Source organism: Nothoprocta perdicaria, unplaced genomic scaffold (genome assembly GCF_003342845.1).
Source record: "Nothoprocta perdicaria isolate Ctin4 unplaced genomic scaffold, notPer1 scaffold_329, whole genome shotgun sequence".
Taxonomy (NCBI): domain Eukaryota; kingdom Metazoa; phylum Chordata; class Aves; order Tinamiformes; family Tinamidae; genus Nothoprocta; species Nothoprocta perdicaria.
The window spans coordinates 382520-408397 of record NW_020455565.1 but is presented as its reverse complement, the minus strand read 5'-3'; the positions used below and the strand labels follow the sequence as shown (position 1 = coordinate 408397).

Below are 25878 nucleotides of genomic sequence, written 5' to 3'. Positions count from 1 at the left end.
GCAAGCATATTTGCACGGCAATTTTAGAATATCCTGGTACCTTTTCCTTTATTCAAATGACTTTTTCCTTTTCTGAATAACAGGATTATGTAGAATATAGAGGATGGGTGTGAAATTCTACAGAAATGTAACTGAGGCATTAGGATCCTTATGCTATCCTTGTTATATCCTTAACATTTAAGTTAGCTTGTGACCAATTACTTACAAGTTGGCAAACAAACAAATATCAGTATTTATCAAAAACCATATGTTCTTTGAATTGCAGGTATCATCAACTACTTCCATATATAAGTACGAACTTGTATTTTTGAAAAATCTCAATCCTGCGGTCAGCGTTCATCATGATCCCAAGTGCTAGCACTGTTCACAAGTGAAATACAATTGCTTTTGGTCCCTTTAGGAAACAATACTTGTTGCTTTCCTTAGAGCAAGATATCCTGTAACCACATCTGAAGGGAGCATCCGAATATAGGCAAATTCTTCAATAGTACTAAATCTCAGTTTACTCTGGGGATCTGTATAGCTTGCCTGAAAAAAAAAAAAAAAGAAAGAATGGCAAAGATGCTATTCAAATAAAATCTCAGAACACTAAAAGGTGTTCAAATACAACACCCGCAAACTTTCTATTTCTTTTCCAGTAACAGCACTGCTGCTCTACCATGTGCCATAAATTAGCACTTTTTATTCTTCTTTTGTGTTAGAGCTTATGAGAAGTTAATAGATGTCTATAAAATTACATTTGAAATGTGTTAAAAATAACAGAGGGTTAAAAACAAAACCTAGTGCAAAAGAAATTTCACAACTCTCTAAACTCACCCTAGCAACTCTGTCTTGTGCAGTCTCTCACAAGGCATCTCTCCAAAGAGTCAGGCTGGTGCCAATAAATTACCCATAAAGAGACTGAATTATGGGGACTGTGATGGCTTTGGACTGTTTTTCCCATCCTGAATACTCTTTAGCTTTTAATTTACTTTAAAATGGTTAGTAAAGCAAAAGAGTCTCAGCTTACGATTCTGTGACTGAACTGATAAGAAATGAGTTCTGATAAGAACTCATGAATTTCTGCTTTCAGGATAGTATCCTGACCCCCAAACTCCAGGCTGTGCTTATATCCTCTGCTGTATTTGGCTCTTGGGTGCCTGGGAGCTGGGCCAAGTTCATTCCATTCTCCCCCTTTTCTTTTGTCACAGAAACCTTGAGGGGGGACTGGCTAGTGGGACAACCCCGCTGGGCTGGAAGAAGACAGCCCTCCAGGCTATCCACCTCTAGCTTCCAGGAACCAGTCATGACACTTTTAGTATTATATTCTGGATGTCTGCCAGTGCTCTAAAAGAGGTTTATTTACGTTTCCTTAACAGGAGATGACAGGCTGCAAGACTCAGGCCGTTTAAATCCCTTGAGATACTCCTACTAAAAAGGAAAAGGCCATGAAGTACTGCAGCATTCCTTCCATCTATAGTTAAGACTTGAGTGTTGAGTCTTCTACCATCTTTATATTGGAAAGAATCTATTGTCAATGGTAAAACAATTTAGAGAAGTTTTTTGTTGTATTTCAACCCAATTAACTTTCTGGACTGGTAAGATGTAGCAGAATTTTTTGAGTATTTGTAGCTTGCTTCTTTACAAAGAAATGCTGCAATGTTAATCTGATGTGGCCAACAGTGCAGCCACCACTTTGCAGCTACACCAGGTATCAAAGTATTTTTATCTTAAACTTTATTTCACACTCTGACCTCACATGACTAAGAAAAGCCTAAAAGCCTGACTGCTTTTCATGATTCTGCAATCAAGTAGCCAAACAACACCTACTATCTGTGCTGTCTTATGCACTAGTCTAGGTGAAAAGAATTGTGACGTTTCTTTACAAATTTCATACTACTTATCAGGTAGTACAGTTGAATGTTTGTATGCAGTAATGTATCATAACTAATCTATAGCAAGATACAGTATTTATTCTATGATTTCAGTCTGAAAGCTTTACTTCTACTTTGACAGTAATTAAAAAAATTGTAACAAAAAAAGACAAATGATGTAAAATTTCTCACAGACACAGACGCACGCTCTTCAGTAAAATGGTTATCTTAATATGCTCCTGCAGCTAAATGCCTGTTCTATTTTCAAGAAAGGAAGAGAAATTTAAACCCTTGGAGTTTGTTTTAATCTTTGTAAGATTAAATTACTTTGTTTTGTATGTCAGTATATCAAAACACTCATCTTGCAAGTTTGAAAATAAAATTTCTATTTTACAATGTCAATATCATACATAAATAAGAGCTTTTAAGTGTTAAGCTGCCTTAAAAATGTATATTGGCTGCTGTACATAGACCATTAGTGGATTTAATTCCATTTACTTTACCACACAGCAAGCAAAGAGAATCAATATAAATTAATTGTGGCAGTTAATGTAACTGCAGATATACTGATGAGTGTTTTAATAAACTGCTCTCTCTCTTTTTTTATTTTTTCACATGATCAAGTATTTAATTCTTCCCTAAATGAATAATGCTAAGGAATGTATTTTATTTTTTTTTCTCTTGGGGAATTCCAGCATTATCATAGAATAAATGACATATTTTTACACAGATGCTTTCAGATTTCACAAAAAAATATATTTTCTTCCTAGATTACTAAAACATTATTATATGCCATGTATATTCCTATTAGGAAGAGATCTTGAAAATAAACTTAGTGCTTTTTATGAAACATTCCTGGTGTAACAATTTAAAGGACAGGCCATCTCAGTTACCTTAACAGTAAAGATTTTTTTAAAATGTGGTATTTTTATCATGGTCTCAAGAAACCTTGCAGGCCAGGTAAAATACGAAACTTGTCCTAAAGTGCATTCAAAGGCTGGAAAATTAAAAATAAATAAATAAATAGGGAAAAAAACCCAATTGTAATAGACAGATATACATGCTTCTGCAAATAAATCACTGTGGTTTGAAAGTGAGCATCCAGAAAGTGAGAAGAATATGCTGTTACTAGCCTTTGTTTTAAGTGAAATTCTTCATGTCATATAGAAAGAGTGGCATCAGCAAGACAGAATTTTTGATGGCCAGAATCCAATGACTTTACTTGTATTTTGAGCCAACAGAATCTTTTCAGAACTCAAGAACTCAGGTACCAAACTGTAATGGCTGATGCTTTTCTTGAGCATGTGCAAATCAGGATCTTTCAAAGACTTCAAAAATCAAAAAGATTTTATTTTTAACAAAACAATATAACAGAACCTATTTGTATCATGGTTGTGAGATTTAAAATCAGCTAAATAGCTGATTTTAATCAGCTATTCTAATCAGCTGATAGCATCAGCTAAAATCACACGTTCCTGCTCTGAAGCATGAGATTCTTAAGTACTTATGCCAAGTGTCCATCTTAGGCTGAGGTGTTTGAGGGAAATTTTAAAGCCATGACTGTAAGAATTAGTTTTTAAACTGAACCAATCAATATAGCTATGTCTAATAATTCTTGGAAATTGTTGAACCATCTTTTTGAATCCCTGAAAGATGTAATGAAAAATTATCATCCTTTGGCAAATGCTCTGCATGGAAAGTTTCAGTGTTTGTGGTTAAAGCTTGGCAAGGTTAGAAGTGATGGAAACTACAGGTCACTGGCGCCTTCTTGACACTACACTTTCCCACAGCTTGGAAAGTGACACAAGCCACCTGGCAGGACAAGGTACTTAATATAGGCACCTATTAAGATCCTGAGAGCTTTGTGATATAACAATAATATTGAGGATTTGGCCCTGAATCATTGGACTACTGTTAAGCATAGCCTGAACTGGAGCTTCAGCAAGTCCATCTTTTACAAGGCAGGATCTTATTTTGCTGTGGGAAGTGAGATGCCAACTTCGTTGAGACAAATAAAATACTTACTGGAAGTCCTGAAATGTCTGAATATTTCTTGGCAGGCTTAAAGGAAGGAGGAGCATCAATATTAAAATCTAGAGAGAAACAAAGGGTTCAGTTTGTCATATACATATACTCAGAAAAGCAAAGACAAAATGTAAGGAGATAACATACTTCTCTAAAAAGCTGCCTATACTTTGAGGTCTGTACTAACTAGCAGCACTAAGACAATAAGCATTAAGCAGAATCACCTCTGAAAATATCGAGCCTACTGGCATTGTAACTAACAGCCTGACTGTGCTCACCTCACTAATAAGAGTTCAGTCAGCAGAACTTCTATTCCTAAAAGGAAAATGTCAAGAGAGCTCCTCAACTGCATTTTAAGTGCATTGGTTTCTATGAGTCTTAATGACAATCTCCCTTGCAGTCAGAATTATTTGCAAAAAACAGCCATTAGCATATGTATGCTGAATGTTAAGACCATGAGACATTGCTCAAGACTGCAGTTCTGAAATACTGTAATCCAGGAAAGCAAAGTAATCTTTTAAATCAGATAAATCTTTAAGTATGTACCACTTTAAGCCTGGTCAATGACCTAGAATATTATCTGAATGTTAAAATTAAATGATGGCAATTGCTATTCTTTCATGCCTTTTAGACAAATAGCAACTACTCTCATTTGCTTTTGTAAGATGCAAGTGGTATGTTTCAGTAGTTAATTCCCCAGGTTTTAATGTTCACAAAAATCCCATTTTTTCCTCATTTATTTCCTCCTTCCTGATTAACCTTGCACTTGAATTAGGTGTTAAAATAAGATGAAATGCTCCATTCATATCAATTATCTAAATTACTTAATTATCTAAATCGCTTAATTCAAAAGAAACAAATGCAAGACAACTGTTTTTAAATAAGCAACTGAACTTGTTTTCTCACCCTCTCAAAAAACAGACTGCAAGTTTACCGTTGCAAATACAATGTAATGAAAACAGCAACATCAGCAGATTGTCAGTTACGATAGCCAGAAGCATTCAATAGTCTGCATTTTTCCATAATAGTGGTGTCTCACACATTTACCAAAATGGCAAGTTATTTTTGGATAGAGCATCAAGTCTGACAAAATGCATATGCATGTGCTCAATTTTAAGATGCCTTCTAAGTAAAATCCAGACTTTGGATTCTGCCTCTAGCAAGGCTTACCAGTATCCCACTTTATGAAGAGATTTGGATATATCAAAACTAGAAACACTGCTGTAACTCCACTCCTATAAATGTACACAAGCTAGCTGTAAATCTGGAGTGCTGTTTCAGATATGCTGAACTAAATATGGGATGTAGGAATAAAATCTCACAAGAAACTCTGATAAGGAGCTGGATAGCAAGCTTGGGCTGTGGACTGAGCTGCTGCAAGTATATGGCTAGCTGAATCTCCCTTAAAACAGTTCAAATATAGCTAATCAAGCTACTGCTACCGCAGTACAGACTTACCTGTCATAAAATATGAGGGCTTTGTGTAGAAAAGCCTTTGTGAGGCTCCTAAGCAGTGACAAAAACTTGATGAGAATAAGCAATTTATGACTTGTTTCTGATTAATATATTTCCTTCATTAATTTTGCACTCCATATGTATTTGAACTTTCTTATAACATGATTACTTCCTCCTCTTACTTTCAATTTAATGCTTGTGAAAATAGTAGACCATATCTTAGATGTATTATTGGACTCTCTTAAAGTAGGATACTGTGTACACTGATAAAATAATTTTGATTTAAGGAAAGTTATTTGTGTGGATTTTATTATTTATAAATAAATACAAAGTGTCTAAGCTGCTTACAGCTAGGATCATTTAGTTGCCATGGCAATGCCCTTTCAGAAGCAAGGATTTGTTTTAGGTTCTTCCAAGTTCTGTTTTTCTTGCCAGCTGCTGCTCCACCAATGCTGGAATGCTAGAATTAAAAACACAATGTTTAAAGAAAAAAATATATTACTATTTCAGAATGACAATTTTATTTCATAGTCTTTCTGGTATGTCTCATCTTGTAACAAACCATTTGTTATCCACAGTTACTTAGTAAGTAGACTAGCACACTGAACACTTTAATCTTGCTTGCAAGAAAAATAAAGCTATTTGAACTGTGTCAAAGCTACTACATTTTGGATTAACTGAAGGAAATGAAAATCTGCTTTTTACATGGAAATAGAAACTCAATGTGGTTAGGTTAAGTCTGAGATTACAGGATTCTGTATGTACTTCCCATCATATTAGAACTTATTGCTATGAAGTTGTGTCTAAAATTGTCATTACATGGATAAATTCTCTCTTCTTTTTACGGCACATGGAAAATTACAGGTGCAGCTCTATCTCTTTTAAGTTATCTATGGCTGTAGAAAATACATCTGATCTTGCAAAATGTAATGAGTACTATCAGAAGTTGTCTGGAAATGGTGTTTTTCTTTCAAATGACAGAAGACAAGAATAGAAAGAGAATAAGAGAATGTGGGCTGTTAAGACAGTTTTGCATTTTGAAAGCTACACTAACAGAAAGCCTGCTATGCATACTATAATGGTAATTTCAGTTATCAAATTTGATTGCTATGGATAATTTATTTATGTCTCTCCAGAGGAAGAAAATGCACAACACACTGTGCTACCTCTAAATGATCAAAGGACACAGATTTTCAGCTTTACTTCAGAAAAGATAATGTTCTTGCAACTAGGGAGTTGCTATCTCTGTTTGTTTACTACCTGCCACACCAGTCTTGCCAAAACTTAGCAAAATTCTGCAAACACTTCTGCTGTGATGTTTTATAAATTATCATGCATTCCTATTGATAATGATAGGAAGAAGGATTCAACTAGAAGTACTTTTTCTCCATAGGATTTTCTTCATCATAAGAAGGATGCCTGTGAGCCGATCATATATCAACCTTTCTGAGAATGCATATTCAATACAAAAAGTACAGCAAAATCCTTGCTCTGTAACACCCAAGCAATCAAGAGATCAGTGTAACTGCTGGAATACGGGATGAAAATAGGTGTACTACCACACTTCTAAATCCATTATATGAAATTTCCCCCCATGAAGATTTTTTAAGGTAATTCTTTTTGTTTTGTTTTGTTTTGTTTTCCAAAAGCTGGCACTTATGTCTTGATCTGAAGCCCAATGTAGTTGAAAGGAAAAGTCTACTTGACTTCGGTAAGATGTGAATCAAATACAAAGTTTTGTTTCCAGTTTGATTCTCTTTGTTATTGATAATGAGAAAAAGTGGCTGCAGTCCTTTGTAGAGCAAACTAGAAATGATTATTTACAGAAAAATCTACATAAGGGCCTGTGTGCCAGTTTAGGGGAACTGGGAGAGGCAGATAAAAAGGAAGTAAGATGAAATTTGGTAGCTACTGCATTTCCTTCTATATTTTGGTTAAATGCATGACTCTAACCAAGATTCAAAGTTACATGGAAACAAAATGAAATGTGTAAAGTACGTGGAAAATACTTTCAATTGCTTTAAAAAAGCAATACAGGTGAGAATAAACAGATTAGACTAATAACATCATGTCTAGAGGGCTCCACAGCTCACTTTCCATGTAAGTTCAAATCTTTGTTAGTCGTGCATTTAGCTATGACAGAAGAAGTCTGCAAAGCAGATACAGAGCAACTAGCAAGTAGGAGATAAATTTTATACTCCCTACCAAACTCCTGCTTAGTTAGGTATATAAAGCCTGATTACTCAGGTATTATGCTGTAGGATATTGTATCTTACTCATGCAAAATTAAATGTAGGATAAAATGCTTCTTTTTAAGTACTGACATAAGGCCAGCAGTCTGAGTAGCCTACTGATCTGGTGAGCATTTGTACACGGTGTCAAAGAGTTGACCCTAGAGGGGCAAGATTAAAAAATATTAAAGACAAACTCAACAATGATTGTATTTTAGCTTTAGTCTTCCTTCACCTTCTCCCCCAGTTTAAATCTCACATTGTTTTAGCAGCCTTATTTTGTCAGCTGTCAAAGTTAACATGTCTTCTGAACTTTGGAAGGTGAGACTTATGAAGAGTACAGAGTATTTGCTGTTAAATCTAGCACCAAAGGTCAGTTAGAGTTTCAGGGCCCAGGAAAGGAGCAGAATGCCAGTTGATAATTACTATATGGTTGATTTTTAGTTCAAATATTTTGCAACGTGCCTTGACTAATAACTAGGAAATGGGATTCCTGCATTTATAGCAGTATAAATTATTACTTTCTAGTAATGGTATTTTGTTATATGTCACATCATAAAGCTTTTGTACACACTTGATTTATCTGGTTTGCTGGATCTTTTCCAGAATTTAGTATTACAACCCTGCCTCTGCTTCAGTGCCATCCTGAATTTCCTAAAAATTGCTGACTTCCTGTTTGTCTGTTAGCTGACTTTCTTACTATTTACACTACCAATATGATTAAATAGAAACCTAGTTAATTTTTATTTGAATAATTTAGGATGTCAAATTACTTACAATTACTTACAAATATACTTACAATGAAGTTTGGATCCTTAAATGGTAATGGCTTGCTGGTTGCTTCCACTGATCCTGTGCTGGAATCTGTGTTCAGATATTTGTTTTCATTCATGGTCTCTCCACTTGCACCCTGAAGAAAAAATACAGTCTTAGTGGTTTTTTATCCAAGCAAGTTCAACAGGAGACTAACCCATTTGCTTTCTTACCTATCTGTTGCTCACTTGGCCTGTCTCTCTTGAATCTTTAAAGAAGTTAAATGTCAGCAGTGAAGAAGCATGAAACAGATCGAGCAGTTTAAAACTGACACTTAAATGGAAGAGGAGAACAGAATGGTTAAAACTCACTGAATAAAAGCAGCACAGGTTTTATTTCACTGTTAATGAAAGCCATCTTGCTAAAGTGAAGGCAGCATATGATCATACATACACAGAAATAGTGAGAGAGGTATATTCAATTTGTTTCAGAAAGTTTGGTATTACAGCATGAAGAATAGTAAGTGGTATAAAATTTATAAAGTTTATTTCAACATTCTAAACCATAACTGAGTAATCAATTTATTCTCCATTTTGACTTCAGTCACATCTGAGGGAGAACTGAAAGAATGTATTATAGATTACTATATATAAAATGTATAATATATAATATATAATATATATTTACATGCAAACCTTTCATGGGTACTGGTATATGGGTACTGGAAGTGTTTGAATTTTCCATGCAATTTAATTTATTTATTTTTATTTATCTTATTTATTTTTATTTACATTTTTACATTTTTATTTACACTTTTATTTATTTACATTTTTACATTTACATTTTATTTATTTAGGGGGAAAAGTAGGGAGCACGTATGTCCGTGAATGGAAAACTAAAAGATGTGTGACAGTGTAGCCATTTCTGATAGTTTTGCACAGCTGATTCTGAATTGTTTTCTATTTTGGCAGTGCTATGTACGTATCCATGCTACAAGAACTAGCCCACTCTGCAGATGCAAATGTTCCCTGTGAAATCCTGACTCATGATACGGCCAATGGGAATGTTCCCTGTGAAATCCTGACTCATGATACGGCCAATGGGAATTTTGGCACTAAGTTCAGTCAATAGAATTTCATAACTTGGTGTTTTTTTCTTGAAGAACAAAAAGACTGAGTGAAAACTATTACTGAACAGTGGTTAAAATATTTTTGTACTTTAGCCTTCAGGCAGACAATACTCTGATAAAGAGATTTTTTTTTTCTCTATTTTTTTTTTCCTGTGAAAAGTCTGTATTTCAAAACCTTACTTGTTGGCATATACTCTTTTAAGTAGGAGAAAAAAAAAAGGATCATTAGTAGTAAAGAATTATGGGAGTACTCCTAGAAATCAAGAATATATAGTAAAGGCTGTGATCCAGCATAACCTTCCTTGTGTGATTACATGGGAAGTATGTGAATTTATTTAACAATGCCTGTTTTTAACAGAGCAAAGATAAAGATCTTAAATATTTCAAGTAGGACTTAAAGAATTGTTCAAATAAAATTGTCACATTTCTGAAAACTTATTAAATTGAAATTTTTAATGAGGATGATTTATTTCCAAAACCAGATGCAGTCCTCTAAAAGCTCATACTATTGGGAATACTGTCATAATAACATCCATGGAAGCAACATCAAAGTGTGCAGCTTAAACTTGATTCTTCCCTTGTGAAGGACAAGACTAAAACGCTGTGAATGTCAAAAACAGAAAAGAAAGGCAGGGGGAAGTCTAAAAATGTATGCATCATGTGACACTGCATGCAGGAAATATTTATGCAACGCTCAATAAACTGGCTTTATAAAGGCAGTTATTGGATTTCAGCCTGTTCCCAGGACCATATTCTTGCATGTGTCCAACATCAGATTACAGCAGCAAACGTAATTTTGAGAAAGTCTAGCCTTATGATACAAGATTGTTTCTGATGAATAAATATTGCTCTGATACTCTTCAATAATGTCCTTCCTAATAAAGGACTCGGCCTTCAACAGTAATTTTTCAAAGCATTTGCTCCTTTTATTTGGTAACACTTGATTGGCTTTAAATTCAGTTCTCAATTAATTACTTCATCTCTTTGCCCCCTCAGGGGTCTCCTGAATATTCTGTTGCTTATGAAACAGCTTCAGAGTAGTATTTGAACAAAGGCTTAAGTGGTAGAAAGTATATTGAGTCAGAACAAATAAAAGTAGTTAAACGGTAAAGAGGAAGAAGCTTCCTTAACTTCTGCAGCTAGGTAATTACTACATTTGTGTCTTCAGTGGGTTTTTCTGTGTGGATTCAGTGCTAATCTTGCTGGCACACTGGGAAGAAAAGTGAGGAACTGTTCCTGACAGGACAAGCCATGAATATAAATTCTACACGTAGTTTCTTTTCCAGACTAACCCCTAGGGCATTAGAGGTATTACAGCTTCTGAGAGCTGGGGTAACTCATGTTACAGGCCAGAGGCTCTTAATTTTGTTTTTGCTGGTATCACACTCACAGTGGCGGCAGCAACAGGAGCTGGTATAATTCCAGGCAACGTGAACAGCCAGCAAATCTACAGGCCAACTGAGACATAGTGACACTAGTAGCTTCTGGATCTGTTGCAGATAATTTGACAGAGGAGGTTGCCTTCTCCAAGGTAAAGGCTAGTGTGCAAGACTGTAAAGCAACTTGCAGTCAGTACTGGTTTGCAAATGGTATCATAATTTCAGGATAGACTGGGAAGCAAATAAAACCGAGAGCTATGATCTCAGCTAAATTCAATTAGATATTGAGATAAAGACATGGTGGGGAAGCATGCTAGTTTCACTCTAAGTCAGCACTGCTTGTATGAAAACTTTTGATTTTTAGCAAGAGCATTATGAAGAGAGCTATTCTGTTGGTATGCTTCTCTTTTTGGAAATATATCAGAGAATTCTGTCAAAGCACTACTTCCAGATAAATTTTTACTGAACAGAGGAGTGCACTCCTATCAGTACAGAGCTTTAAAAGGATCTCACAGTGCAGAATTCAGTGTTGATATCTTTAAGAGTTTTTCAACACCAAACTGCAAGTTTCTTAACAATTCTTCAAATGCATCCAATTATTATGTTTTACCTCCTGCATTTTAAAATAAAAAAAAATCATTTAATGTTTTGGGTTTTTTTTTAAGGTTTTAAAAGAGATGGGGAATGAGGCCAAATTAATTTTAGCCAGTGTCAGTCTGCCTTTGACTCTGTTCTTGAAATTGAATAATACAGCAATAAATACAAAACATTATTTAGAGCTTTATAGATAATTCCTCAGCAATTACTGCACAGTAAAGATAAGCAACTTTTAACAGTACTTGAACTATGTTGATCAGATGTATTTGCTTGGTCGTTTGTTTGTAAGGCAGTTCATTCCTTCCTGCCTTGTATTTGTGTGGAAAAAAAAAAAACAGGAATTAATTCAGATCTTCATTAAGATCTAATAGTCTCATCAACACAGTGAGGAAACGTTTGTCACCAGAGATCAAGCTTACTGTGTGCTGTAACCCTAAGACATGTGTGGGGTAACTTCCTCTTACTGATAAATTCACATTTTCACTACCCAGCCAGACTGTTAGATAACTCCCTCAACCCACAGTCTCCTAAAATAAATTCTTTGCTGTAAGGCTTAAAAGTGTAACCATGGGCTAAAATTCTTGACAGCTTCTTTAAAGCTTTGTTTTACTGATTTTGTAATGTAAACATCCTTTACGGGGAGCTCCATGCATCCTTTAAGAAGAAAGAGAATGAAAAAGCTTTGAACATACACTTTATAACTAAATTGTGGCTTTTAAACTGTATTTTCTTTAGGTAGGGCTACAGGGAATTTGTGCTGCAGTATTCAGTCACCAAACAGTCTGTATTTGTCTGTAGGGTACATCTATACAGGCAAATGAAGATGTGATTCTAGTATAGATGAACATGCTTAAAATAGTCTGATCCAGCGAATGATAAATTTCAGGCTGCCACCACTCCTTATGTTATCTTCCTCTGCCCTTCTCCTTGCAGTAAGCTCCCTAGCCAGAAGCAGAGCAACCTCAGCTGGAACTGCATGTGGTATGGGCTGCAGAACAGCAGTCAAAGGCTTCTTATAGGATCATTTGTGCTATCCTTCTGTTAATTGTGTTTATGCACTTTAGCTGAATTTTAACTATAACCATACTGTGATAAGTTAGCATAATCTGCCCTTCATCCTCTGCTATGAATAGACGGTAATCCTGCTGAGAAAGAGTGGTAGAGCAGAGGGAGGGAATTTCTTCATTTTCGTAACACCATCTATCAAGTACTTCAGTGCATCAAGCTGAATGAGGTGCAGCCCTCTTCTTTCTTTCCAGTCCCCAAATGGGCTGCTGTTGCACTGTAAGGAAGAGGGTTCTGTACTTCAGAGAAAATTCTCGAGCAAGTGAAGGCCCATGGCAAACACTCAGGAGTCCTAAGATATTTGCATAATAGCAGCCAAGTCTGGGGAAGAGACCTGAGCTAAGCTTGCTACCTTAACACTGGTTTGTTTTGACTAAAGCCCAAAACCCAGGAATGAGCCTAGTTTGGACTGTACATGCAGCCTGTACTGGGAGAAAACTCTCATTGGGAGGCTGCCTATTCACATACTGGTTTCAATCTTAGGTTTTGGTAGATGTCTTAATTTTTCAATATATTTTCTTCCAAATTCCCTACCGCAGATTTCTCGGTATTCACATCATTCCCAAAGATTTCTTCATCTGTCTGGTTTCATTTAATGAAAGGACAAGCAAAATCTTGTAGAACATGGAAGCCAAATTCTTTTTTTTTGGCCATTTCCAGGTGGAATCGGCATTGTGGGGTTCAGGATGGGCGTCTGTGATAGGACTAAATACGAGGTGGAATTAGTTTATTACAAAATTGCCTGTCTGAATTGTCATTCTTGCTTTTTTCAAAGACTGCATACCACAATAACTGATTTGTGCTGAAAAATCATTTCTGATCTACTTTTGTATTACATTTTATGTTTTTGCTTCATTGTGATAGATCATGAGGATTTTACTAAGTACCAAAAATACTTTTCAAAATATAAAAGCCAAATTTTAAAGACATATTTTGTGCAACTGTGGCATCCTATTAATGCATAGTGTCTTGCATGGTTTAGGAAAAAAATGATACAGACATCACTGAAGATACAATATGATTTTCAGTGGTCATTATTGCTAGACATTACAATTACGCACCATAAAGTGTAATTTAAAATGGAATGTAAACTAAACAGTGTGCTGCTGAAAGGGAACTTGTATTAGTAAACTCCCTAGAAAGTGAAAAGAGGCTTTCTAGTTTAAGGCAGCAAAACCAATACTATAAATACTGATTTTAACACCTTTTTTTTGGTCTGTTTTGTTATCTGCAGAAAAATGTTGGTCAGTTCTAACATTATATTTAATAGTGCAGATGTAGATCATCATCTGTGTAGGTTTTTGGTTTTGTTTTGCTTTGGAATTAATTCTATCAGTGTTCGATATTTCTAATACTCTGCCTTAAAGTGATGACTAGGGTATTTTAAAGCTGTAGGTGAAAAGTAAGTGATAGGCAGAAATCTGCCTCTAAATCAATCCCTTCAGCTTGGTGAACATTATTTGCCTCAGGAACAAAATGTAGCTTGTTGAGGAGCTACTTTGTCTCCAAACATTGTATGTGAAGGTGGATAAATAGTTTATATTTTACTTTTGGAAGCTCCTTCCATAATTATAATACCACACTGAAATTCTTAATTTCATTGAAACATTTGTTTTAATTTGGCCTCAATATTGATATTTGTCTAACTTTCATTCTGATAGGTTGCTTTTAAAGCAATAATACTCATCTTGTAGCAACTCACTCAAGTTTGCTTCAGGTCCTGTGACCTCCCAGTGCAGTTGCAGCATGTAACCAGAGAACAAAACGGATGCAATGGGTGGGCTAAGCCCATATTTTTACTAGCAGCCACAGTGAGTGACAATTGAGTACAGAAATATAACACAGATTTCACTAGATGACAGCAGCAATGATAGGAGCAGACTTTTCCAAATTGGGAATAGACTTTAAATATCAGCTATTTAACAGCGTCCCAGTTAATAGTGCTCATCCCAGAACATATATTGAGCTGTTTTGATTAATATATTCACTCTCACTATATAACAAGCCTGGCACGGACACATTCTAAGTATTTAATTCATTCTACTTTTCATGATGACATGAGCTATTAAAAGTTTGAACACATACAGTCTGTCATAGTGCTCGGAACAATTCACAGAGAGTGATATCAGGAGTAGATGTGTTTACTTTCAGCTTAAAATGATAGCTAAAAATTTCCCATCATCAGCATTATGAGAACAATGTATTTCCAAAAGTAAGTATTGCTTTTGGAATGTACTACCAAAAGACTTGGTAAAACTGAGGATTTGATCTCTCCTGACTATTAACTCTCTCCATTTCTGTGACTGGAAAGGCTTGCTGAAAAGTAACTCCTTCCCCATCTGGTTGCATTTTACTGGTTTTTGGATTCAGTGGGAAAAGTTTTTCTCTCCTTTATACACACACTAAACTGAAGCCTGATAAATTTCCCCAGTTCTTTCTCTTTCAGCATGCTGGTAGTGTTTTAGGAACATTCTCCCTTCAAAGTGATGAAAAGCTTTGGTCCGCTTATTTTTGAGAAGAGGAAAAAAAAAATCTCTGTTTGAAACTGTTTCAGTACCAGAAAGGAAAAAAAAACTTGCCTATCCACAGCAAATCTTGTTCCAAAAATTTTGTTCTCAGAATCTAAATTTACTAAACACAAAGAAATGGAGTAGTAGGCAACTCAAAGCAGGTATTAAGCACACTGCAGAGTAGCATTCTTGCCTTCAGTCAGTTAGTAGAGTGGGCAATATGTTCAGCCATGCATAGAGGGCAAGGGATTTCATCATTGCCAACTCAGCATCTACCAGAAAGAAAAAGGTTCAAGGCGTGGGTTTCTACTTCCATTGACATAAAAGGTAAAAAACACATGCTTTACAACAAAAATTTTATTTAAGCTATGACACTTTTCTCAAATACTACTGTTGTGTTAGTTTAAAGAGAAAGCTGAAGAAGGCCAGTTAAAAGCAAACATATCAATATAAAATTTTAAATGAAATTTTAAAATTATTATAGTGGTAACTTTTAAGTCTAAGAAATTTGGCTAAATTACTTCAGCTCCTTCTAACCATTTCACAGATGAAGAATGGTGAGTATATCTGGCACCTTATTTATCAAAGTACTTTACTGAGAGATATGAGGAGGCTGCAACAGTTTTATATTAGCACCTAGCTAGCTGATTAGCTGTCAACAGATTACACTATTACACTATTCTAATTACACTATTTCAACAGCACCATTAATTCAGAGAAAGACTCTCATGTGGCGAGCAGGTGAAAACTTGCTCACCTGTATAGAAAAGTTTTAATTTCATCACTGATATTTGAGTATCATTTTACAAAAATTTTGAAGATGAGTAACAAAGAATTTGCAGATACCAGTTCCCTTCTAACTAACTATATAGATCCACTGAGAATTCAGAATTAATCAGCTACACAAATTAACTCCAAACACATAACTAAAACATAGAAATAGCTTAGTCTGTGCCATATAAACAGAGTGGGGGAGGGATTTGAGTCAGGCCATGGAAAATTTTAACTCGACAGTCTATTTCTTTAGAAATAAAGCTAATTAAGGCCTATACAACCTCCAGAAAGCAGTCTGTGTGTTATCCTTTCAAAATTTTTCACTAATGTTTTGAGATGACTTAAAACATCTGAAATTCTAATGACCTTAGAAAGGCTGAAAAAAATTTTACTCATGCACTAAAAGACTGGACTGTCACAAGGTGATGGATGGCTTTGCTATGTTCTCTGTAGGGCATTTCAACACAATAGACCCCAAGTGTTCTTGATTAAAGGGTGGCATTCTCATTTAGGGTCCAGTCACTGCCTAAGCTTCATGTCATTACCATTCACCTGCACCGGTTCTTTCAGTGACAAAGTACTTAGCAAAATGTATAAAATAATAATTATTTTAGTCACTTTGATAGAAACATAAAGCATCCTAAAGCAAAGATGTATTACACTGTGTGAGGATTTGAATTCAAAACTGAAAATGCAGCCAAAGAGAGGGTAAGATATTACATTCCTACTTCTCTGATATTTCTTGAAAAACTGGAGGAAAAAGATCTAGCAATTTCATGGCATGTAAAATCCCTTTTCCACAGGTACAACTCACTTAAAAAACGGAAACAAATCCAGCAAGATTTTATTTTACTTTGTTCTCTTCAAACTTACTCAACTTTCCAATACAGAAATAATCTTTAAAAAAAGCTTTAATTTCCCCTCAAGATATTTCTGATGACAAACATTTTTCCATTTTTCCATTTAAAAACTTTCAAGAACTACGATAGACCAAGTTTTATAAGTTACAGATATTTTAAGAAATCCTATTTTCTATAGGGAAAAGTCTCAAATAAAACATAATTGGGACACAAGTGTGTATAGCTTCACTTTATCCCAGAAATGCCTGTGTCTTTGGCTTAAATAAAAACTCTCTTTGGCTTAAATAACTGCAAAAGATATCTCACTTTTAGATTTCATTTGGTGGATTGGGATTACTCCTTGCTCATAATATTTGATAAAAAAATTAACTCAAATAAGGAGATGAATGGCATGCTGAAGCAGCTCTGCCGCAAAAAAAAAAAAAAAAAAAAAAAAAAAACTATATATTGAACAAAAGAGTAATGTTAGTTCTTAATAGGGGTAAACTGAGCCCATTAAAAGAACGCATTTTTCTCATGAATACATGGCTGAGTTTTAAGACTGAAAGTGTATGGAAGTGTAGTAGCAAGAAAGGCTATTTAAGTAATAACTTGGGACAGAAATTTTATAAAAACTGCCTGTAGTTTTCTCCAATCAGAAAAAATCAGTTCAGTCAATGATTTTGTTTATACTGTTTCCTGAAGGTTAAAATACACCATTTGATATGTCATAAGTTAAGGTCAAATGATTTTGGCCTTTGGCCTTGGAAAAACCATGAGGATTAACATATGCTCAGGGAGCATTTCAAAAATTCCTCTACCAAATACCAAAGTTCAGCCAAGGAAGGAGAAAAATCTAAGTCTATTCAGCTACATGTGACTGAGCAAGATATAAAGAAAGCAAAAAGATCCATCAGCTGAGGAGAAGGCAATTCCATTCTGCAAAAAAAACTCTTTCCTGATTTTATTCTGCCACGCATCAACCATTTTTAAAGAAAACAAAGTTTGAGCATGCTCTCAAGGGAAAAACAATTAGTTAGATTGTAGTAATGATAGATTTGTTTGTCTTCCAAAGTTTCTAGTCTGCCATTAGGCAGACACCTGCCATTATACAGACACCTGAATCAGAAGAATCTAATTTTAGATCCACAATGTATTTTTCGGTAAACCAAAAAAGACCTTCCGGATAGATGGAAAGGAAGAGTATAAAACAGGCAGACAAAAGGCAATTGTGGCTGAAACAAAATAAGTTTAACAGGAACTTGTTTATTTATTCTCAAGATTTTTCATGTGAGAGCCAAATGAACATTACTACTTCTAGTCAACTGAAGAGAAGCAACTTAAGAAAAGGAACCAATGCTGAATAAGAACTTTCCCAAGTGAAAACTTTAGACTAACTTTAAGATGTCTGAACTGAGAGTATGTCACGGCATAATATTTTTCCCCTATTCCAGTTCGGTCCTTTTAAGAATTACTCCAAGTTCCTTTCTTTTAGTTAGTTCCTTTAAGATTTACTAAAAAAATTATGCTGTTCTCCACAAGGAAAAACAGTTTTAATAAAACATGTAAATATTGTTACAGAAAAGGAACAATACTCTCTAAATGCTATCACCAAGTTTTGGACTTCATTAACACACTACAGAGAGAAGTTAATTTAGGTACCTTCAACTGTCTACTCGAAAAGCGTGCTACTGCCCATCTAAAGTGAGAATGCAACTGTCTGAAGCACAAAATCAGACATCTGAACTGACCCAGTAATATAATCACAGAATCGCTGAGGTTAAAAGGGACCTCAAGGGGTCTCTAATCCAACCTCCTGCCTGAAGCAGAGTCAACACTGAATTTACATTTCTGCTTAGAGCTTTGTCCAGATAGCTACTGAAAATCTCTAAGGATGAATATTGCACAATTCTCTTAGCAACTTTCCCTTTCCTTAGTTAGAAATATCCTATACAATAGCAAATACTGTTATTATTAACAAAAAGCTCTTTTGCCTATAATTAGGCAAACAACTCATTTACTGTCCTAATTTCTGCATGTTCAGTATTACTTTGCTGTACTACTGATGGTCTAAGGGCATAAATGCAAGAGAGTTTCTAGGCAAAGGAAGTGATCTTTTATTATATGCACCCAGGTATCTGGACAATTAAGATAAGCCTCTAGATATACTGCATACCATACCAAACAGAGAGACTGATTTTATGGCACATAATCCATTCTTTCACCCTATTTTCTACAACCTTTTAACTCCCTTCTTGCTTGTGGATGATACATACTTTGGTAACTCTCTCCCATCCCTGCTTAACAGCCTATCTACTCCAGGGATGCCATTATGCTTTCTTTCAAAGATAGTCTCATTGATACATATCTAACTAAGTGCTAAACAGTTGTTCTCAATCTGTAGTTACCTTTGAAAGTGGCCGCTTCATTTTCAAATTTGATGAAAAACTTATATGCTTGACAGCTAATCATTTTTTCCAGCTGTACTGCTTAGTTTTATAAATGATGCTAGCCATACTTGCAAACCTTATTTAATTTATGGAGAAACTATCTGAGACTTCTCAGTCTCTTCTGCCTTTCTCTCACTAACTTGGAAAAGTGTGAATGTGGGGAAGCAGCAAAGGTGTCTGTCACGTAATAAACACATACGATCCTTATAAACACAAAGCTAGTAATGCTATAAGCATATGATCATGGCAGAGGCTTAACAGTGAAAAAAACATACCTTGCTTAAAATTGTCCTGTGTAGAATTATCCAACTGTGGATGTTTATAAAAGAAAGCAACTATTAAAGTATATGTTTTTAAGTGGTGCCAGAAAAGCCCAATATTTTGTCTGTGTATACAAAATTAAGGAAGGATAACATATATAGAATTTTTCCCCATTCAATATATGGCAAAAAAAGCCGATCTGATACTGGAAGTCTTTCTTTATATAGTAAATCCTACCAAGGGCTTGTAGTGCTTTACAAAACATTCTTTTTTAATTCCCCAAAATGGTTCTCATTCACAGCATGGTTTTACAATGAGCAAGTACATTTCTTGTAGGGTGCAGCGAGCACTCACGTCCAGAAGCAGCATGTTTACAAACCACGTAACTACACATATCACCTCTTTGCAGAGTGACTGACTCTGTCAAACTGTGTGCTACAGTTTTATCATGTATTACTCAGAAAATAATTTCCTTCTTTCCTTCAACTTCAAATTTATTTTTTAACAGTGAGCCATTTTTATTACAGCTTAAGTATATGTTATTAGATGACATGACTATATAGCTTTTTGGCTAGAGATGGAAAGGATTTTGAATCCCTCTTTTTATAACTATGTATTTTGCATTAAATTGCGTATCATTAGACAAAGTACTTAAACAGGCCTTGGCACAAAGGAAGAAACTCCACTCTCCCGTTCGGACAGGTGTGTTCAACACTAAACCATAGAGTCATTCTCTCTGGAACAAACACTTTGGTCCTCATCTGTAGAGAAGAAAATGTTTTCATGGTCCTTTCCTACCCTGCTAGACTGGCTGCCAGCTTAGTGGTTAGGGTGTGCTTGTGGAAAAGAGTAGGTTTGAATCTTCTCAGACATAGGCAGGAACTGAACTAGCTTCAGCTGGTGAACAAGTGTCAGTGTCATAAATGTGGCTTCTGCTTTTGAAGGAAAGGATTTAATTGCTGTTTACAGAAAGGCAGATGTTTATGGTTCTGATTCCCAAGTGGAAAGAGATGCCTAAATCTCTGGGGAGAAGCAGAATTATGTGCAGGCCTTCACATTTCCTACTGGCTTAATTTGATGACATCTCACAGATCTTGTTGAGTTTTATAGATTTGTTTCTAAGATATTTAGAAATTGGCAAACAAGCACTGTTGAATGTTATTATCCTTATCTCCTCTAGACAGGGATATTGGATTGAATTAAACTGTGAACTGCTGAAGTTTTTATTTAGCTTGTTAAAATAAAATAATGAAGCCTGTAGTTTAAGAGTATCCAAGCTCATTTACATTGGAAAACTGGTTTTCTGCTTGCGACATGGTCCTGGTCCTTCCTTATGCTAGGAATACCATCAGCAGTAAACTAGTTTTACAGGACAGTGATCAAGTTTAGTGAGTTTTCTGACTGACAAAATCTATCAGCATCTGGTTAGGTCTTCAGGGCTGTGGCAGTAACACAGGCAGCAGAAGCCCACAGCTCAGAGCTGTGGGGAAGGAAGCACATGGGAGGTAGAAGGGTACTGCTAGGACTCTTACATTTCATTGTGATTAACTACTAGATTGGTTAACTGTGTCTCGACACTGTAGATGTTCTTTCTTTACAGTGAGAGGAGACATGCTGTCGATGGATGTGGATTCTACTGTGAGGGCTGGGTCTATTTCTATGAACTTATTGTAACAACTTTCCTGGCTTGCTGCCAGTTAGTCAAGGTAGATATCCAATGTCTCTATTCTGTTTCCTTGGAACACTGAACAAATGTGTTCAAAACCGTGTCAAGTTGCCAGATTACCATTTCTATTAGTCTTTCAAATCCAAAATTAGCATATTTATATAACTACAAGCACCTTGTTAAAGGACTGAAATATAATCCAACTCAAGCATTATACTTTACATAAATGTGGAAAACGGTCTGGCATTTATAAAAAATCTGCAATAGCTAGACAGTCAAGTCATTCCACATTTTCTGTCATTAACTTGAACTTATTTTCATGAGGTAATTGCATTCTGTCATTGTATCTTAGAGCATTACCTCAGGCAAATCATCTTACTAAAGAAAATGTATAGAGTCTTGTAGATTATTGTTTCTTCCTCAAAATGTGGTTTGTCCCATTTTATTTCATGATAGAAGCAACCACCCATTTTTATTCTCTCTCAAGTTTCTTGCGTGTTTATTATGAATGCCAAAATTAAATGCAGCTATAGAAAGGCCCCCCCTTACCTAAAGGAAAAATCAAAATTCTCTACCAGGATAAGGGGGAAAAAAGGGAGAAACATATGACATCAGCATACTGTCACCCATAGTGGAAGACAATAGATATATCTGCTTTTGCCTATGTGCAACATAACACATCTGTATTTAAATCTCAAACCCAATCACATTTGGTTGAGAAGTTGGCAGTTCTCAGAGAGTGACATCAACTGATCCGTAAATTCAGATACTATTGTGATTACAGATCACCTAAAGCTTTCAGCATGTAATAAATGTCAAAGTCAATTCTTAGTCTTCCATTTCAACAGCCTCCCTTCTAATCTAGGCTGCTATATAAAAATAATTCCCTTTTAGAAGTGTTTTAACTAAAAAGGTCTTGTATTATAACTTTAGCCAGATTTCCCTATAAAATTTGATAATTACTTTTTAATTATCTCTTTTTCCTCAGTAGGGAGTGGAGGGATTCTGGTTCTTTAACAGATTGGGCTTCAAATACACAACTCATAAAACTTGGTATCTCAGAGCAATCCTCATTCCCATCGGTGAACTGCTTGGAAAAAAATGGGTTTTTGCAAGGGCTCAAAAAACAAAACAAAATAAAAAAAAAATGGGAGAATACATACTTAACAGTTCAGTACTGTCTGCTTATGATAAGGAGCTTTCTGAGTGCTTTCCAAAGAGAAATACAAATTAGGGCAACTTCTCCACGGTCGTGTGATATGCAGTGGGATACCAGAACACGCTAACTTTTGAACAACTAACTGAATGTTGCTGTATCAGCCACAAGACAGCATAGTCCTTGTCACATTAAAGTCACCATTGTCACCATATAATATATGTAATGTCACTCTATAATATATTTAATATTCTAAAACATTAAAAATCGTTTGCTGCAGCCAAAACTTAAGTATTTTTCAGTAGCACAACAGCATGAGGGGTATAAATGTGCAAGGTTAATAAAAGTAATGCAATCAATCTGCAATGAAGCAGCTGTAAATGCACCCTTACATTCATTAAATACAGGCATTAAATCCAAAAAGTGTGAGTGTTGTTGTGTAGACCTGACAGACAAACAGCATTGCCATATTCCTCAAAAATGAACATGATTCAATACTTTTAGGTCAGTATCTCATACAAGCTATGAAGAACACTTTTTTTGTGTGTTTTGTTAATGCTTTTGAAATGTGTCTTAAAGTTGCACTTCACATGGTAGACCATGTGTAGATGAAGTATTTTCAAAATTTAGTTTAAAAATAATCTGTATCTGTGTGTGCCTTATAGTGCCTTAGCTAGTTGATTATATACTGCTATACTGAAAAAAATTTATTATACAAAAAGCCCACTTTTTAGTGATTCTTTGAAATCTACAGTTCTACCAGACTGGCCTTCCTCAGTACACAGAATATAATAGCTATTTGTGAAATAAATCATGCAAAAGAAAAAAAAAATACTGTGATTCATGGATGTTACAAACAAAAAATTAATTCATGGCGATGCAAGGACAGATGTAGGAAACTTCAAAGTTGACGCAATGTGAAGTATACTTTGGATTAAGTTACACAAAAGCGTCTCAGCAGATGTTACCAGTTAATGTAATTATGCTAGGTGTAGTATGCTAGAGGACTAGGTTTCAGACCTTCAGTTTACCCTGCAAATAATTGTAAACCTCTCCAAAGAGGTCTTCTTCCAGCCCCTTAGCTTGCTAAGGAAATCATGAGCAATTTCTCCATCTGTTTCACAGTGACAGTTTCTTTAAAATAGAAACTATCCATGCTGAGCTCCAGTGCAATGGATAATGCAGTACATTATGTATTCAGAAATATATTAAACGTATGAACTAGCTCTTGACTGGCTGAGCCACCTAAAGATTAGATAAATTATAGAATAGAGCTGTAAGGACTTCTTCATATTCTGAACAGCCTGGCAGACTAGAATTATTTCGGTATTTCATTGCATCACAGGCTACCTTATCCGGAAGAAGTATATTACTCATCAAGTAGCTAAGGCCTCTATAAGGACTTATGGAAATTACTGACTGAAATAGGTACTGTCAAAGACCATTCCCAAGGATCACCTCTAACTCAAAAAATGCAAAGCCCTCATTTATTTTCTGTTTAAACAGACTAGCTCCAAAGCTAGTCAGTGCCACTGAGTGTGACAGCTACAAGATCAATGAGCCGCTATTTTTCTCCTTTCACAACACATCTGTTTGAGCCTCTTTCTTTTTTTAATTGATCTGCACTACTGAAGACAATGGATGTATATGCAGACTAATGTGGAGAAATTACTCCTTTCTCCACTGGAATCATTTCTGTAAAGAAATCATCACACACTGACAAAATGATAAGAAATTGCAGTTTATCTAATAATACTGAAAGTTGCTCAGGGATGTAAGTTTGATATGAACTGTAGGAAACAGTTTGGAGGGGTTTAATGGCTTGGGGAATTATTTTATATAATATATATGTGTGTATAGAGCTACCTCACACACACATATATGGTAGTCCATTCCATGCTAGAAATCCAGACTTTTATCCCTAACAGACCTTGAAAACAGCTGCTGAAGATGATCATGTCTGGCAGTAATGTTTCACAGTTACAGTGCAGTTTGACAGCTATATTAATGATCATTCTTCATACCCCCTCTCCTAGGGATAAGCCTACCAGAAACCAAACCAAACCAAAAACTATGTAAATGCCACAAGGAGAACACTGGAGTTACAGGAGCATCATTCAGAATCAGGAAGGGTCTGCACCCTCACAGGAGGACAGTGGCTCTCCATTACCTAGGAAGACGGTCTGCTGAAAAATGCAGAAACACTTCTCTGCAACTGATGGCTTACGTTAAAATATGCAACCTAACTGGCAGTAGCGCCTACTTTGCAGCTATGTTACCATTACAGTTCATGAAAAAAAAATGGAAAAGAAATATTTCTAAGGTAAAAAAATCCAGGATTCAATTTCAACCATTTCAGCTACCAAAATCCACACAAACTACAGGTTTCTGTAAGCCGGTATACAAGATTCAGCTATGCCATAATTTAACAAAATTTAAGTTAAATATATGGCTGCTGCAGGCAGACATGGGAGAAAAAAAAAAGGCAATTCAAATATGGTTTGGTGAGGATGTGTCAACACACATAATATCCACTGTCAGTGATTGAACACAGATTTTATTCCGTTTAGGGTAAACTTTGCTTCTTAAGCCTGCTGCATGCATGAAAAGTATGTTATAATTTCAAATATACAAGTAGCTTCCACTCTAGAGGACAGAAAAAAGAGGCTTGGAAAAAAAAAAACCTTCCGCAGTACCTCAAAAGAAACTATCAGACCAAGCACACACTGAAGTCACTGACTGAAACTCAGGGGCAGGTACCCAGGCGGCCAGCACAGCCAGGCCGTTTCTGCAACCATAGCTTTTAGCCTAGCCAGACACCAGGACGGAGGGCGCGGGGCACTGAGGGATTCGGGACCCAAGGCCACTAACGTCCCTAGCCGCCACCCCTGGGGCCGTAGCCGATGCCGTTAACACCCACAACCGTCCCCCCGCTCCGGGCGCGCTCCCGCGAGCATGCGCGCAGCACTCGGCGCCGCGGAGGAAAGGCGCTGCCTGCGCGCGCGCCGACCGCTCCTAGCCCATTACCTGAGAGCTGCCCAGCGCCGCCGCTTTCTTTTTCTTGGCGGGGCCGCCGCCAGTGCCGGGGCTCAACGGGCGCTTCTTGCTACGGGATGGGGCCCCGGCGGGAGAAGAGGCCGCAGCGGGGAGCAGAGCCGCCATCGCCCCCGCGGCCCGCTCTGTGCGCGGGCTGAGCACGCCGGTGGGGCGGCGCCGGGAGAGCGCCCTTCCCCCACGCGCCGGTTCCCTGCCGTTGTGTGCACATGCTCGGTGGCGCCGCGGGAGCTGCGGGTGGCTCGCTGCGGGCCGTTATTGGGCATGCGCAGTAGGCAGCGCGGGGGCCGCCGCCACGGGCGCCCGGAGGGGCGCGGGAGGCGGCTCTGGGTGCCTCGCGGGGAAGGCGAGGGCGTGGCGGAGCTTTGGCCGGGTGCCTTTGGAGGTGCCTGCCGCGGGCCGGCGGAGCTGCCGCTTCGGCAGCCGCGGTGACTTACAGGAAGCGGTCTGCTTGCGCTGCTCCTTGCTCTGTGGGTGGCTGCGTTGTATCAGGAGCGGGTGGAGGGGGAGCGCGGCCGTGGAGGGTTCTGTCAGCGTGTATCTCACTTCTGTGAGCTCTGATGAAAGTCCCTGCAAGCTGGAGGCTGCAAAATCAGCAGTGTGTTTGCTAGCCGTAGGAAGTACTAAGTGTGCCGTGTGGGAAAGGAGGATGTAGCTGTGCTCCATGTACTGCAAAGGCTG

General features: G+C 36.8%; 1 protein-coding gene across 3 annotated transcripts; it reads right to left on the bottom strand.

Moving 5' to 3' along the window:
* On the bottom strand, positions 1-25318 carry INO80C (INO80 complex subunit C). 3 transcript variants are annotated; one of them, XM_026043295.1, is made up of 5 exons: positions 25171-25318; positions 8364-8474; positions 5682-5793; positions 3879-3946; positions 1-528 (listed from the first exon to the last, which is right to left on the bottom strand). In XM_026043295.1, the coding sequence occupies exons 1-5, from the start codon at positions 25303-25305 to the stop codon at positions 397-399; spliced, it is 558 nt and encodes a 185-aa protein (XP_025899080.1). In that variant the 5' UTR covers positions 25306-25318; the 3' UTR covers positions 1-396. The 3 variants fall into 3 exon arrangements, with proteins under 3 accessions (XP_025899080.1, XP_025899081.1, XP_025899082.1); XM_026043296.1 differs by lacking the exon at positions 25171-25318 and adding an exon at positions 19336-19366; XM_026043297.1 differs by lacking the exon at positions 25171-25318 and adding an exon at positions 8551-8571.
* Between the last annotated feature and the right edge of the window lie 560 nt (positions 25319-25878).